The following is a 15,096-nucleotide window of genomic DNA, read 5'->3' as shown; positions in this document are numbered from 1 at the left end:
TTAAATAAAATAGGGAATGAAAAATCTAAACGAAAACGTCCTTTCACGATTCGATTGAAATTCGAAACGAAAAGGAACAATTTCTTACGTATCACTCTTGAAAATTAATCTCTAAACCTTTAATAAAAACTCTATAACAATTCCTCTACTCTTCACGTATGATATTCAGAAAAATCAAAAACAAAAACAAAAGCTTAAAATCAAATCTTTCTTGCAATAAATTAAAGTAACACAATTAATTTAGAACTTCTAAAACAATTCCTTTTATTGTATGAAACAAACTAGTAACTTAATGGAAATTAAGGTATTATACTTAATGAAATACAATTCTAGAACAAATATTAATACACTTAATAAAAACTCTAAAACAACAAAGCATTGCAACAAAAAAAACTGCCGAACAAAAACTAAAGATTTCAGCCAAAAAAATGCCGAACATGAGTGGTATTTCAGCCTTCTCTCCCTACTTGTCTCTTCCCCCACTTCTCTCTCAAATGTGTTGTCCCTTAACTCCTCAACCGGTCTCAATTTATAGAAAAAAAATTCAAGAGCCGAAACATCCACTTGCCTCTTGAAGAATCATTTGATTGGTTGTTTTCTCTAATCTTGCATCCACCGGTTGGTCCCTCTCAAATCATGCATTGAATAATTAATCCCAGCCAACTACTCCACTAGCTGCCTCTTGAAGAATCAATCAATTTCCTCAATTCCGGTTCCACGTTCCCTTCTCCAGCTAGAAGGATTCTATCTCCTCCTTTCTTTCCTTTCTTAAACCAATCGGCACTTTCTTTCTCTACCAAACCGACCCCACACATCACTCCTTCAATCTCTCCCTATATTCATGCATTGATGCTTTCTTTCACTTTCAGCATTTCACTCCTTCAACTCGGCTATCAACCAATATCTCACCTTCTTTTCTTTAATGATTCTTTAATGAGGGGCCCACGTTCAGCTAACACAATTCCCTTCCACTCATTACTCTCCCTCTCTACTCACTTTTTCTCACCCTTTCCTATATCTCTTACGTAAATTTCTCACCGATTCCTCCCTCCAATTCTCTCACCTTTCACTCTACACCGGTTGCTTTCACTTCTCTCTCTTTCCGTGTCCCCATGTGTCTGCCCATGCTTTCTTCCCTTTTCTATCTCTTTGTCGTCCAGCATTATATATATATACATATGCCTCATTATGTAATCAGATTAATACTTTAAAATTCCAGCACCATTGGTTTTGCTCACCCACTCTCCTTCATCTTAGCTCCTTCTCTCTCTCAATTCCTATCTCACGAAAATTCTGCACCTATCCCTTTCACTCTACACCTCCTTGTCTCCATCCCTTTCTTCAATCACGACTTGGATGAAACCGACACTAATCAATCAACACGTCTATACTCTCTCCTGCACTTCAGCTAACCCACATCAATTGCTTTCCACCTCCATCTCCCACGTAACCTCTCCCTCCTTTCTTTTCACATACTTTCCTCTCAAGCCACTCTCACCGACCCCATGTTTCTTTCTTGTCGTCCTTTCTTTTTATAGCAGAAAAATCAATAGCCGAACATCGTGGATCTTGAAGAATCATTTAATTTCACATTTTATTCCACAGCCTTTCTTCTTTCAACTTCTCTTTCCAGCACAATTCTAGCAGATCATGCACCGAATATACACAATCTTTGCACCACCAAAATTTCAATCCGTGAGTTTTGTTCAACCATGAGTCACATGCATCTTGAATGATCAAAGGGAGAAAATAACCATTGATTCTTCATTTTGTGCTTTTTCAGCTGCCAAGCTTCCTCTCAATTAGTATGCATTTTTTATCATAAGTTCCAACCGGATCTCTTTTGAATTTTATTTAAACTGAAAATAAGAAGAAAGAAATAGCACTCAAAATAAATAAATTATCAAAAACAGACTATATATGTGAGGAAATATTGTCTCATTAAATCATAATTAAGCATAAACATGATATCAATCAATTAAAATTCACAACTCGTATTTATGCTTATTAATCATTTTTTTTATCTAAAACCAATAATAGTGTCACGAAGAATTTAAAATACATTGGTTTTAAATAGCTAAAACATGCAATATTTCAGCTCAATCAGTTATAAGGGTGGATGCTGATTCGGATGGTGCTGCTTGGGGCAAGAGTATGAGGATAAGAGTGGTAGTAGACCTACACAAATCACTTTTACGTGGAAAATGGGTGGAAGTGAATAACATGAAACACTGGGTTTCCATTAAGTACAAGAGACTTCAGGCCTACTGTTTTCATTGTGGCATCATTGCTCATAAAGGAAAAAACTGCAATCAACAGAGGGTACATTCTTCTGTGGATGGAACTAAAACTTTGCAATTTGGCCCCTGGCTCAGGGCTCAACCGATGAACTCAAAGATTTTTGACAGTCGACCATATGGGGGCAACCCTGGCTCTTAGAACCAACAGAACAGGCAGAAACATGAGACTACTAAGGATAATGAATGTGAACCAAATGTTGATGATAAGGAGGGAGAAGAGGTATCCAGGACCTCATCTGACCCTCAATCTAAAGAGGGAATTGCTAAAACTAAAACTGAGTCTACCCAAAATACTGTATCACTTATAGATCCTATGACTGAGGCTTATACTCCAATCCACCGGCCCATTAAGCTACCAATCTCAGCCGAAAAGGAAGAGATTACCTCTAACCAGATGCATCATTATGACCTCTGCAAATCTCCATCAGACTTGGGAAGGGAGATGTCCCAAGCCAATGTCAACAAAGAATTGGTATTGCCCAGTATTGTGGGGGTGGTGACTAGGCAAAAAGGGACAACATGGAAAAGGAAGGCCAGGGAGGTTACACTACCTAATCCTAGGGACACGGTCTCTAAAGGCAGAGGAAGCAAGAAAAGAGGTATGACCTCTCAACTAGACTTATCAAAACCTGCGAAAAAAGCTAAAGATACTAATGACAAGTATGAAAACAGCTCCAATCATAAGATGGTGGAGGCTGCTGGGCAGCCCCACCCACAGCCATGATAGGCCTTAGCTGGAACTGTAGGGGGCTTAGGAACCCCCGTACAGTTCGAGAGCTAGACCTCCTTGTGAGGACAAAGTGCCCCCATTTTATTTTCCTTGTGGAGACCAAGTGTGGTAGGAAAAGGGCTGAGGTAGTAAGGAACATGTTGCATTTTGAGAACAGCTTTGTGGTTGACAGTAGAGGGCCTAGTGGCGGGTTAGCTTTTCTGTGGAAGGACACATTAGATCTAACACTAGAAAACTACTCACAAAACCATATCTCTATGGTACTCAGATTAGCAGAGGAATGTCAACAGATCCTTCTCACTGGCTTTTATGGCTTCCCTGAATCAGCTAGAAAGGGGGATAGTTGGAACCTGATGAAACTGATTAAACCTGCAGAGAACATACCGTGGCTGTGCTTTGGAGACTTCAATGAAATCTTGCATAATCATGAAAAGGTTGGAGGAGCTAACAGACCTTACTCTCAGATGGAAGCCTTTAGAATATCCATGGAATGGTGTGGCCTGAGCGACCTAGGCTTTGTAGGACCCAAATTCACTTGGTGCAATAATAGAATGGGAACACATTTCACTAAAGAAAGACTGGATCGAGCATTGGGAAACATGCTATGGACTAGTATGTTTAATGAAAACAATTTCAATGTTCTTGCTGCCCAAACATCTGACCACTGCCCTTTATTGATATCTGCAAACAAAAGAGGAAGAAGGGAGCTGTATTTAGTTCCTACAAGAAAGAAAATTTTCAGATTTGAGGCAAGATGGAATCTTCATGAAGCATGCAATAGCATTATTAAATCCTGCTGGTCCCATCAGGATTCTCAACAAGTTTATAATATCCACTCAGTCCTGAGGAAGCTCAACAGATGTAAGGCCTCCCTAAAAAACTGGAGCTCAACCTTATGGAAACATAAGAGGGATATCCAAGCTCAATTGAACAGGCTCCTGGAAATGCAAGACTCTAACACTGGTTCAAGAACAGCTGAAGTTAAGGCTCTTCACAAGGAGATTGATAAAGCCCTTGAAGAAGAAAATCTGAAATGGAAGCAAAGAGCTAAACAGATGTGGCTTAAAGACGGGGATAGGAACTCAAATTACTTCCACAAGTGCGCTAATCAGAGGAGGAAAAACAATAGCATTCAGAAGCTTGTAAGAAATGATGGCCTTATCACAACTGACATAGGTGAGATTTCCTCTATGTTTACCACTTATTTCCAGGAGCTCTTTTCTTCAGCATCTCCAAACAGCATTGATGTCTGTTTGAACCAAGTACATCACCGAGTTAATAGTGAGATGAACTCCAACCTGACCAAACAGTTCACAGCTGAGGAGGTAAAGTCTGCCCTCTTCCAAATGAACCCCATGGGTGCCCCTGGTCCAGATGGTTTTCCTGCATTATTTTACCAATCTCACTGGGATGTTGTAGGAGAAGAGGTCACTAAAGCAGTGTTGGATATCCTAAATGGGAATGGGGAAATTTCACACATAAATGAAACATATATTGTTTTAATCCCGAAAGTTAAAAACCCTCAAACAATTATGGACTTCAGACCAATATCTCTTTGCAATGTCATTTACAAAGTGGTCTCTAAAACTCTTTCTAATAGACTGAAGTTGATCCTTCCTTCGATCATTGCTCCCACTCAAAGTGCTTTTATTCAGGGGAGGATGATTCAGGATAATGTTATTGTGGCTTTTGAAACTTTGCACTCCATGTCCATCAAAGGCAAAGGGCAACAAGGTTACATGGCCATAAAACTAGACCTGAGCAAGGCCTTCGATAGGGTGGAATGGGAGTTTTTGGCAAAGGTCATGGCTAAAATGGGTTTCAACAGAAGATGGATATTTCTGACAATGCAGTGTGTAACTACAATCTCCTACTCCACACTTATTAATGGGAAACCTCAAGGCAATTTCTCTCCATCAAGAGGGATTCGACAAGGGGACCCCCTTTCTCCCTACCTTTTCATTCTGGTAGCTGAGGTCCTTAGCAGCCTTCTGAACCATGCTGAAACCACCAAGCTCATCCAGGGCTTTCCTATCTGCAGGGGGAGGCTTAGCATTAACCACCTTTTGTTTGCTGATGATAGCCTCCTATTCTGTCGAGCAAATGCAAGAGAATGGGCTTCAATCCAGGTTATTCTAAATCTCTATGAGGAGGCCTCAGGTCAGAAGCTCAACAAGTCTAAAACCTCGATCTATTTTAGTCCTAATACAAGACCAGCAACTAGGGAGTACATCTTGAGTCTTGCTCAAACAAGAGCCTCCTCTTGTTATGAAAGGTATTTGGGTCTCCCAAATCTCATAGGCAGATCTAAATATGCTGCTTTCAAGGGCATACTAGATAGAGTCAGGGGAAAAGTCAGTAACTGGAAAAACAAATTTCTATCCCAGGCAGGGAAGGATATTCTCCTCAAGGCAGTGGTTCAAGCCCTCCCTACCTACTGCATGGGAGTTTTTAAACTCCCCAAATCCCTTCTAGGTGAGATCAACAAAGTTATGAACCAGTTTTGGTGGGGTCATCTCCAAAATGAAAAAAAAGGTGCATTGGGTGTCTTGGGGACAGATGGGTAGATCGAAAACTAGAGGAGGTCTGGGTTATAGAGACCTTGAGAGCTTTAATTTGGCTCTACTGGCCAAGCAGGGGTGGAGACTTCTTCAATATCTTGACTCTATAGCTGCTCAAGTCCTCAAGCTGAAATACTTCCCAAATGTGGATTTCTTTCAAGCCAAGTTGGGCTCTAGACCATCTTTCTTATGGAGAAGCATTCAGGCTGCAAGAGGTTTGGTTGAAAAAGGGTCACTATGGCGCATAGGTAATGGTCTAGGAACCAAAATCTGGAAAGATAGATGGTTGCCCCAACCTTCTAGTTACAAAATCCAAAGCCCTGTCCATCTATTTCCTGAGAATGAAGTGGTGGCAAGACTCATTAATAATGAGACAAAACAATGGGATAGAGGTCTAACCACAGCTCTTTTTGGGCCTGATACAGCTTCTTTAATTCAAAGAATTCCTATCAGTTTTTCTGGTGCCAACGACAGACTCATTTGGTTGGGCACCAAAGATGGATCTTTCTCAGTCAAGTCTGCCTATCATTTGCAGAAAGAGTCCATGGAACAACTTAAGGGTCAATCCTCTAGAGGAATACAGAACAAGGAAGTTTGGACAGGATGCTGGAAGCTGCAGATCCCTAATGCAACTAAGATTTTCATCTGGAGGGCCTGCCTGGAATCTCTTCCAACCATGCTCAACCTATCTAAGAGGAAGATAGTAGACTCCCCTATATGCCCCATCTGTCGTAGGGAATAGGAATCCACAACTCATGCACTGTGGGAATGTACTTCTGCTATGGATGTATGGAGGGAGTCAAGGCCATATAGTGTTTCAAAAAAGTTCTTTAAGGAAAGCCAATTTCAAAGAGCTTTTCGAGAGCCTATATAGTCAGTGTGATCAAAGCTTAATGGAACAGTTTTCTGTGTTAGCCAGGAGCATTTGGTCTAGAAGAAACAAGATGATCTTCGAGGGGTCCTTTGTGCATCCAAGTCTGTTAGTAAATCAGGCTTCACAATCATTGACTGATTATAGGACTGCCCAAGAGAACTGGAAGACAAAGGCTCAGATCCACTCTCAAGCATCCATGTGGTCTCCCCCTCCATCAGGTGTCACGAAAATTAACTGGGATGCTGCTGTGGATGGTCCTAACAATAGAATTGGTATTGGACTGGTGGCTCGAGACCAAGTGGGTAATGTTATGATCAGCAAAAAGCTCTCCATTTCTTGCTTTCCTGAACCTCTGCTGGCTGAAGCTATAGGTGCTTTTCATGCGGTTTCCCTGGCCAAGGAGATGGGTCTCACTTCTGTTATCTTTGAAGGGGATTCCTTACAGGTTGTTAATGGTCTCAATCTCCCTTTAGACAGCGGCGATAATGTGGGCATGTTTTTATCTGACACTAAGAGTATTCTCTCTAGTTTTAGTCTTTGGTCTGTGGTTTTTGTTGGGAGGAGTGGTAATCACTGTGCTCATGTACTAGCCAAAGAATCTCTAATGTTAGCTGTGAACTCGACTGAACTGGTCTATGGTACACCATGTAATCATGGCCCCTTTTAATGGGTTTTATATGAAAGTATGACGTTTCTCTCAAAAAAAAAAAGATACAGTTAAAAGACTAAAGTATGTCCAGACTGTCTCCTAGCGAATTTCGGACTTGGACTTCTTGTGGTTTCATTTTGTGATTTTTTTCTTTTTCTTTTCTTCCAAATTTCTCTCAAACCCCATGAATGCCCTTCTTTGAATTTGACTGGGCTTGACTTGCTCTTTTATAAATTCTGAAATTAAACATAAAAAAAAACTGCTTAAGAGTATCTCAACGTAAATAGAAATTCAATTAAAGAATACACATTAATTCCTACGATTTCTATTCACATTTTAGCATTTTAGTCCAATAATAGGGTATTTAGAGTGTACTTTCGCACACTCATCAGATGCTTTATTCCTCTAGTAAGTGACAATCCACAGAGAACATTGCTAGGCAACACGACCTCATATCTCTGCAACAAAGAGATAACAACACTAAGATTCGTTAAGTTCATTAGTATTAAAATTCATCTTAGCATAAAAACTCACTCTTCTATTTGTTTTTCTCTCAGTTTCTTCATTCTCGCTTTTCTTTTAAGTCTCCTTTTTATTTTCACTCTTTGTTTTTTTTTTCAACATGTTTTTTTGAACTCTTGCCCTCACAATTGTTTTTGAACTCATACTCTCTTTTTCTTGAGGTTTCAGTCTCATCCTCATCTTTTTTCTCTCTTCTCTCTCTCTCCCCCCTTCGGTCTCACTATTTCTTTCTTTCTAAATCTCACTCACACTCTTTCTTTTTTGTTCAACCTCACTTTTATTTTCTCCTTTTTGATCAATCTCACTTTCTCTCTCTCTTTTGATCAACCTCACTTTCTGATGTGAACTTGTGGAATTGAAATCCCTTGAGCCCACAATCAATTTGAAAACTTATCCAAGAAAGCCAAAATCAAGTCAATGGAAGAACCTCAAAATCAAGTCAATGGAAGAACCTAAATCCATTGAAGAACTCATTTCAAGAATCTAGATTATATAAAAATGTAGACCCATTGAAAAACCTGTCTCAAGAACCCAAATTACAAAAGAGGAACACTACAAAAGTTGTGATTTACCTTTAATAAGTTCAAAAGTTCAATTAAGAATAAGAGGAGATAAACTTAATTCACAATGAATAAAATTCATCAATTTTTAAAAACTTGCATGTTTTCAAATTGAGGCAATAAAGAGTATTTATACTAAAACCTAATTAAAACCCTAGGTTAAAATAAAACCCTCTTTCTCAAAATTATCCTAGGGTGAACAGTGCAGCGCTACAATAACACTCTTTAAACCCTATGATGTGAACCCCAATAGACTTGCTTTGAGACCCAATAACAATACTGGCAAAACAACCCCAAGAAAGCCAAACTCAGGTATATGGGTAGAGAATCTAGACTTGATGAGAACTCATTCAAAGAACCTAGATTATATCAAAATCTAGACCCGTTGAAAAACCCGTCTCAAGAACCTAGATTACAAAGGAAGAATGCCACAAAGGTTTTGATTTACCTTTGATAAGTTCAGAAGTTCAAGAAGAACTAGAGAAGATAACTCAACTCTCAATGACAATTCCATATAGTCTGCCTCTCAAATGAGGTTACAAGTGGTTTAAATAGACAATCCCCAAAAACCCTAAGTAAACAATGCCTCGGGTACTGTAGCGTGAACAGTGCCATACGCCGCGCTACAGTAACTTCTAAAACCCTAGTGAGAGATAAAATTATAACTTTCCAAATAAACCATTGGCCAAAATACAAGACCTTCCCCAAAACCCTAGTTTATTAGAAATAAGACGTGTGGGCTGGACATCCCCCAAGCCCAATTATTCTTGATTAATTCATTTGACTAATAAAATAAGCCCTTTTAATAAAATAAATAAGTCCATTGTCTTCAATAACAATAGGCCCAAGTCGTGTCTTCCATAGCTTGGATCAAGTGGATCAAAACTGGTTCTCCTTCTTTCAAGCCCATCATGAGTGTTGGGCTCTTGCTAGCTTGATCCCAATTGGATTGCACAAATTTTTGCATTGCTCCCTTGATCTTCATGGCTCTTAATCTTGTAATTGATCCTTAAGACTTGGTCCGCCTTGGGGCCCATCATTCCCCCCTCTCCTCAAAAGGATTCGACCTCGAATCTCCACCTGGATCAAAGGGAAAAAGATCAGTAACATTGAAAATAGCAAACACATGATACTTACCTGGAAGATCCACTAGATATGAAGTATCGTAATTTTATCACGAATTTGGAAATGTCCATCCAAGCTACTTCTGTCATCAACAGGTAAATGAATTAAATCAAAAGGAATAAATGGATTAAAACCATAAACAATTTCAGAAGGACAATATGAAGTAGTAGTATGCATGGTCCTATTATATACAAACTCTATAAATGGCATATGATACTTTCGCAAGTGTTCATGTGACAAGTCATTGAATGGTATATGGTACTCCCACCAACGTTCATGCAACACGTCAAAAATCTTCTTTACACCAAATATATAGCTCCCATTATATGCAAACTCAATGAATGGAAAGTAATACTCCCACAAACATTTATGAAACACATCTAAAATCCTTTATACACCAAAATGACCCAACAAACCACATCCATGCACAAGCAATTTACGCATAAGACTAGTAGGCTCACAAAGTTTATTCTCTCCAAACAAATACCAATCTAGTCTATAGTACTTACCAAACGATGTTTTCTCATGTACTCCATACACACTGGCAAAGTCATCATCATTAGCATGCAATTTCTTGTCATATTCAAATCTCAATAACTTTGCATCTAAAATAACGATATCATCATACATTCTTGCTAATGCACAAGCCACAAAAGTTTCCTTACCGTGTGTGTACTTGATTACAAGAGAAAAAGTCTCAATATATTCCTCACACTTGACATGCATTCTAGTCAACTTACGTTGTCCTTTCAAGTGTATCAAAGACTCATGTTCTTCAAAAAAGGTCGGGTACGGATTATCGCACCTGGCACAAAATCAATGTATTGCTTTATCTCTCTAATAGGTGGCAATCCACTAAACACTGTTAGGAATCACGACCTTATATTCCTGCAACAAAGAAACAACAATACTAGGCAAAGGTACGTTAAGTTCGTTAGTATTAAAACTTGCCTTGTATAAAAACTCATTTTTTTTTTGTTTTCCTCTCATTTTCTGCACTATCTCTTCTCTTTTCACTCTCTCTTTTCCTTTCATTCTCTCTTTTTCTTCAGTCTCTTTATTTTTTTCACTCTCATTTTTCTTTTCACTTTCTTTTTCCTTTTCACTTTCTATTTTCTTTTCACTCTCTGTTTTTTCTTCACTCTCTCCTTCTCTTGAGGTTTTGGCCTCACTATTTCTTTTTTTCTCAATCTCACTTTCACTCTTTCTTTTTTTTTTATCAATCTCACTTTCTCTCTTTCTTTTTTTTATCAACCTCACTTTTCAATTTCAGTTGGTCCTCATGGACCTATGTTGGAGTTAAAGGAGCAAGTTTGATTCTTTTTCCATCCTTTTCAAAACAGTACATGTTTCTAAACCCATCATAGATCACTCTCCTATCATACTGCCACGGCCTTCCCATCAAAATATGGCCAGCATGCATAGGCACAACATCACAAAGTACCTCATCCTTGTACCACCCAATTGAAAAAGAAACTCACACTTGCTTATTTATCCTAACCTCCCCACAATCATTCAACCACTGCAGCTTGTATGGTTTAGGGTGTTTCAAAGTAGGTAAATTCAATTTCTCAACTAAAGTAGTGCTAGCAACATTAGTACAACTCTCTCCATCAATAATCATACTACATACCTTATTGTTGATGTGGCATCTAGTATGAAAAATGTTCTCTCTTTGCTGCTCTATACCATCCATCTTAAATTTTGTATTAGGAGCATGCCTAACAACAAGAGACTCTTCATACTCTTCATTCTTATTGTACCAATTCTCAATAATAGGCTCACATCTCCTCCTATCTCTCCCACTTTGCAAATTTCTAATCAATGCACCTTGTTATTCCATCTTATTCCTCACTTCCCCCAACTTCAAATTTAACCTTTCAAACTTTTGTTGCATGGACTGCAACAAAAAGAATGAATTGTCTGACATCCCGTTATGAGTCACTTTAATGAGTATCGTATGTGCTGCACAAAAAAGAATGTTAGTGGAACAAGACCTCACACGCTCTCCCTCACATGTTTACACTTAAATAATGGCACTCCACTCGTGTTTTACTCTTAATTGACTTTTTCCCGATAATGATCTCACACTCTCTTGCCTTTTACCTCAAGAGTTTTCCCACTCAAGTTCTTTCAAAACTAATTGAACTAAATCAAGACAATACAACCTTGTCTTATCCCAACTAATAATTAGGTCCTAGAAACAAGAACAAAAGAAACATGGAAGGAATAAAACGACAAGGGAATTAAGGAAATTATTGGAATGGAAGGGTACTATAAGACAAGATACCAACTAGATAGATGTATTTAGCCCCTTTAAAGATAACGCTCAATCAATGCCAAACCACTCAATTTCATATGGCAAAGTATTTCAAACAACCTCTACCCAAAATCCTTTTCTTTCTCTTCATTTTTTTTTCGAACTTTTTTCCTTTTTTTTCGAATTTTTTTCCCTTTCTTTTCTTTTCTTTTCTTTTCTTTTCCTTTCGTTTATTTTCTTTTCTTTTCCTTTCCTTTCCTTTTTTTTTTCTTTTCTCAACAATTCAACTACAAACAGGAATATTCAATTGTGATAATCAAACAATTGAATTCAAACACATACAAATTGACACAGAAATAGAAGGGAATCAATGAAACTCTAGAAATTTCACACCCTAGATGATGCAAATTTTGGCAGCCCTAGGAAAAACGAATTTTTGTATTTTTTTTTTTGGCAATCCTAGAACATTGAAGCCCTAGAATTAACGATACAATACATAAAAAGATAGATTCAGACCTGATTGGAAACCTTGCTCTGAATATCAAATGATGCGAACCCCAATCGACTTGCTTTGAGACCGAACAACAATATTGGAAAAACAAACCCAAGAACTTCAAAATCAAGTCTATAGATGGAGAATTTAGACCCGTTGAGATCTCGTTTCAAGAATCTAGATTATATTAAAATTTAGACCCAATGAAATCCCGTCTCAAGAACCCAAATTACAAGGAGGAACGTCACAAAGGTTGTGATTTACTTTTGATAAGTTCAATAGTTCAATTAAGAACAAGAGGAGAAAACTCACTCACAATGAAAATTCAATAAAAAATGTCTTACCCTCTCAAATGAGGCTTCAAGTGGTTTAAATAAGCATTCCCCAAAACCCTAAAGGAACAATGCCGCACTACAGTAACATCTAAAACCCTAGTTCAAATAAAATAATAACTTTTCAAATATGCCCTTGGCCAAAATACAAGGCCTTACCAAAAACCCTAATTCATTAAAAATAAGACATATGTGTGGGCTGACATCCTTAAGCCCACTCATTCTAAACTAACAAAATAAGCTTTTTTAATGAAATGAATAAGTCCAAGGCCTTCAATAACAATAGGCCAAAGTCGTGTCTTCCATAGCTTAGATCAAGTGGATCAAAACTGGTTCTCCTTCTTTCAAACCCATCATGAGTGTCCGGTTCTTGCTAGCTTCATCCCAATTGAATTGTACCAATTCTTGCTTTGGTCCTTTGATCTTTATGGCTTTTAATCTTGTAATTGATCCGTAAGACTTGGTCCGCCTTGGGGCCCATCACATCCTCAAGCCACTTATTCTAAACTAATAAAATAAACTCTTTTAATGAAATAAATAAGTCCAATGCCTTCAATAACAATAGGTCCAAGTCATGTTTTTTGTAGTGTATATCACATGGATGAAAACTGGATCTCCTTCTCTCAAGCCCATCTTCAATGTTGGGCTCTTGCTAAACACGTCTTAAGTGGATTGCACCTCCATCCACTTGATCTTCCTAGTTCTTGATCTTGTAATTGCCCCCTCTGAAACTTGCGAAGGATTTTTACGACTTGGTCCACCTTAGGGCCCATCATTCCCCCTCTCCTCAAAAGGATTCGTTCTCGAATCTCCACCTGGATCAAAGGGAAAAATATCAGAAACATTAAAAGTCGTAGAAATATGGTACTTACCTAGAAGATCCACTTGATATGAATTATCATTAATTTTCTCAAGAATGTGAAAATGTCTATCCAAGCCATTCCTATTATCAACAAGCAAAAACATCAATACTAACGGAGTAAGGGGATTAAAACCATATACAATTTCAAGATGAGAATAAAAAATGGTAGTATGCATGGTCCTATTATATGCAAACTCTAACAAGGGCAAACAATACTCCCGCAAATGTTTATGCAACAAGTCAATGAAAGGAAAATGATATTCCCACAAACATTCTTGAAACACATTCAAAATCTTCCTTACACCAAGATGACCACTCCAATTATATGTGACCTCAATGAATGGTAAACAATACTCTCAAAAGTGTTCATGCAATACGCCTAAACTCTTCTTTACACCAAAGTGACCACTCCAACTATATGCAAACTCAATGAATGAGAAACAATACTCCCACCTAGGCCTGCACAACAATCCGGCCCGCCCAGATTTTGGGCCGACCCGCAGGAAAAGCCTCACGGATGCGGATCGACCCGACCAAAAAAATAAGGATCGGGTCGAACCCGTTCTTTACTCTGCTTTCCATACGTTCATTTGCAGATTTCCTGTTTCGATCCTCGAAGTTGAGAAGGAGTCCCTTCTCGTTGGTGGAGTCGTCCAGCGGGAAGTAGTTTTCGGCGTGCTACTTTGGGATAACCAGGCGATTGAGTTTGCCCATATCGCTTGCCTTCTTAGGGTCAGGCCTTCTTAGGGGACTTGGTGGCCTTAGATGGAGACTTGGGCTCTTTGGTAGCAACCTTGTTAGGCTTCTTCGGCAGAAGGACGGGATTGATGTTGGGAAGGACACCTCCATGCGCAATGGTCACACCAGCGAGAAGCTTCCCAAGCTCTTCATCATTCCTCACGGCCAGTAGCACGTGCCTTGGGATCATCCTGTTCTTCTTGTTGTCTATTGCGGCATTTCCAGCCAACTCCAAAAGCTCAGCGGCTAGGTACTCGAGTACAGCGGTGAGGTAAACAGGAGCACCGATGCCCACACGCTGAGAGTAACGGCCTTTCTTCAAGTACCAGCCGATTCGTCCAACGGGGAACTGCAGACTGGCTTTAACGGACCGGGACACAGGTTTCTTCTCAGGACCGCCTCCCTTCCTCCCTGCAGCACCTCTCTTCACCTTTCCCCCCGTTTCCATGACCCAAAAAAATTTGATGCAAGAAGAATTTTCTCGAGAAACGACCAGAAAAAGAAATTGGACTGAAAATGGATATCGTGTGAGCGGGTTCGACCCAACGGGGTTCGACATGTACCTAACCCGATTTTAGCAGGTTCGACCCAACCGGGTTGTGCAGGTTAAGCGGCCCAACGGGTATTTTGCACAGGCCTACTCCCACCAGTGTTCATGCAATATGCCTAAAATATTCTTTATACCAAAGTAACCACTCCAACTATATGCAAACTTAATGAATGGCAAGTAGTACTCCCACCAATGGTCATGCAACACGTCTAAAGTCCTTTTTATATCAAAATTTCCCAACAGACTACATCCACGCACAAGCAACTCACACATAAGACTAGTAGGCATACAAAGTCTTTTCTCTCTAAATAAGTACCAATCTAGTCTATATAAATGAGAAAACGATGCTTTCTCACGTACTCCATACACACTAGCCAAGCCATCATCATTAACAAACATGTTCTTATCATATTCAAGTCTCAATAACTTTGCATCCAAAATGAAGACAAGGACAAACCTTCTTGATAATGCATCAAACACAAGATTTTCCTTACCATGTGTGTATTTGATTTCATGAGGAAATGTCTCAATACATTCGAC

At 39.0% G+C, this 15,096-nt stretch overlaps 2 protein-coding genes across 2 annotated transcripts; one reads left to right on the top strand and one right to left on the bottom strand.

The window, feature by feature from the left end:
• Positions 1-6,376: 6,376 nt before the first annotated feature.
• LOC122282275 lies at positions 6,377-7,132 on the top strand. Its single transcript, XM_043094226.1, has one exon. It carries the CDS (start codon positions 6,377-6,379, stop codon positions 7,130-7,132), a length of 756 nt encoding a protein of 251 aa, XP_042950160.1.
• Positions 7,133-14,001: 6,869 nt separating this feature from the next.
• Positions 14,002-14,618, bottom strand: LOC122282161 (histone H2A-like). Its single transcript, XM_043094116.1, has one exon. It carries the CDS (start codon positions 14,563-14,565, stop codon positions 14,002-14,004), a length of 564 nt encoding a protein of 187 aa, XP_042950050.1. The 5' UTR covers positions 14,566-14,618.
• Between the last annotated feature and the right edge of the window lie 478 nt (positions 14,619-15,096).

The sequence above is a fragment of the Carya illinoinensis genome, chromosome 11 (assembly GCF_018687715.1).
Source record: "Carya illinoinensis cultivar Pawnee chromosome 11, C.illinoinensisPawnee_v1, whole genome shotgun sequence".
Taxonomy (NCBI): domain Eukaryota; kingdom Viridiplantae; phylum Streptophyta; class Magnoliopsida; order Fagales; family Juglandaceae; genus Carya; species Carya illinoinensis.
The sequence above is the reverse complement of the archived record's forward strand: the minus strand, read 5'-3'. Positions and strand labels throughout refer to the sequence as shown.

What these genes read in the sequence shown, in the direction of transcription:
- LOC122282161 (XM_043094116.1), bottom strand. Translation starts at nt 14,565, where the DNA reads ATGTCGAACCCCGTTGGGTCGAACCCGCTCACACGATATCCATTTTCA.
- LOC122282275 (XM_043094226.1), top strand. Translation starts at nt 6,377, where the DNA reads ATGTATGGAGGGAGTCAAGGCCATATAGTGTTTCAAAAAAGTTCTTTA.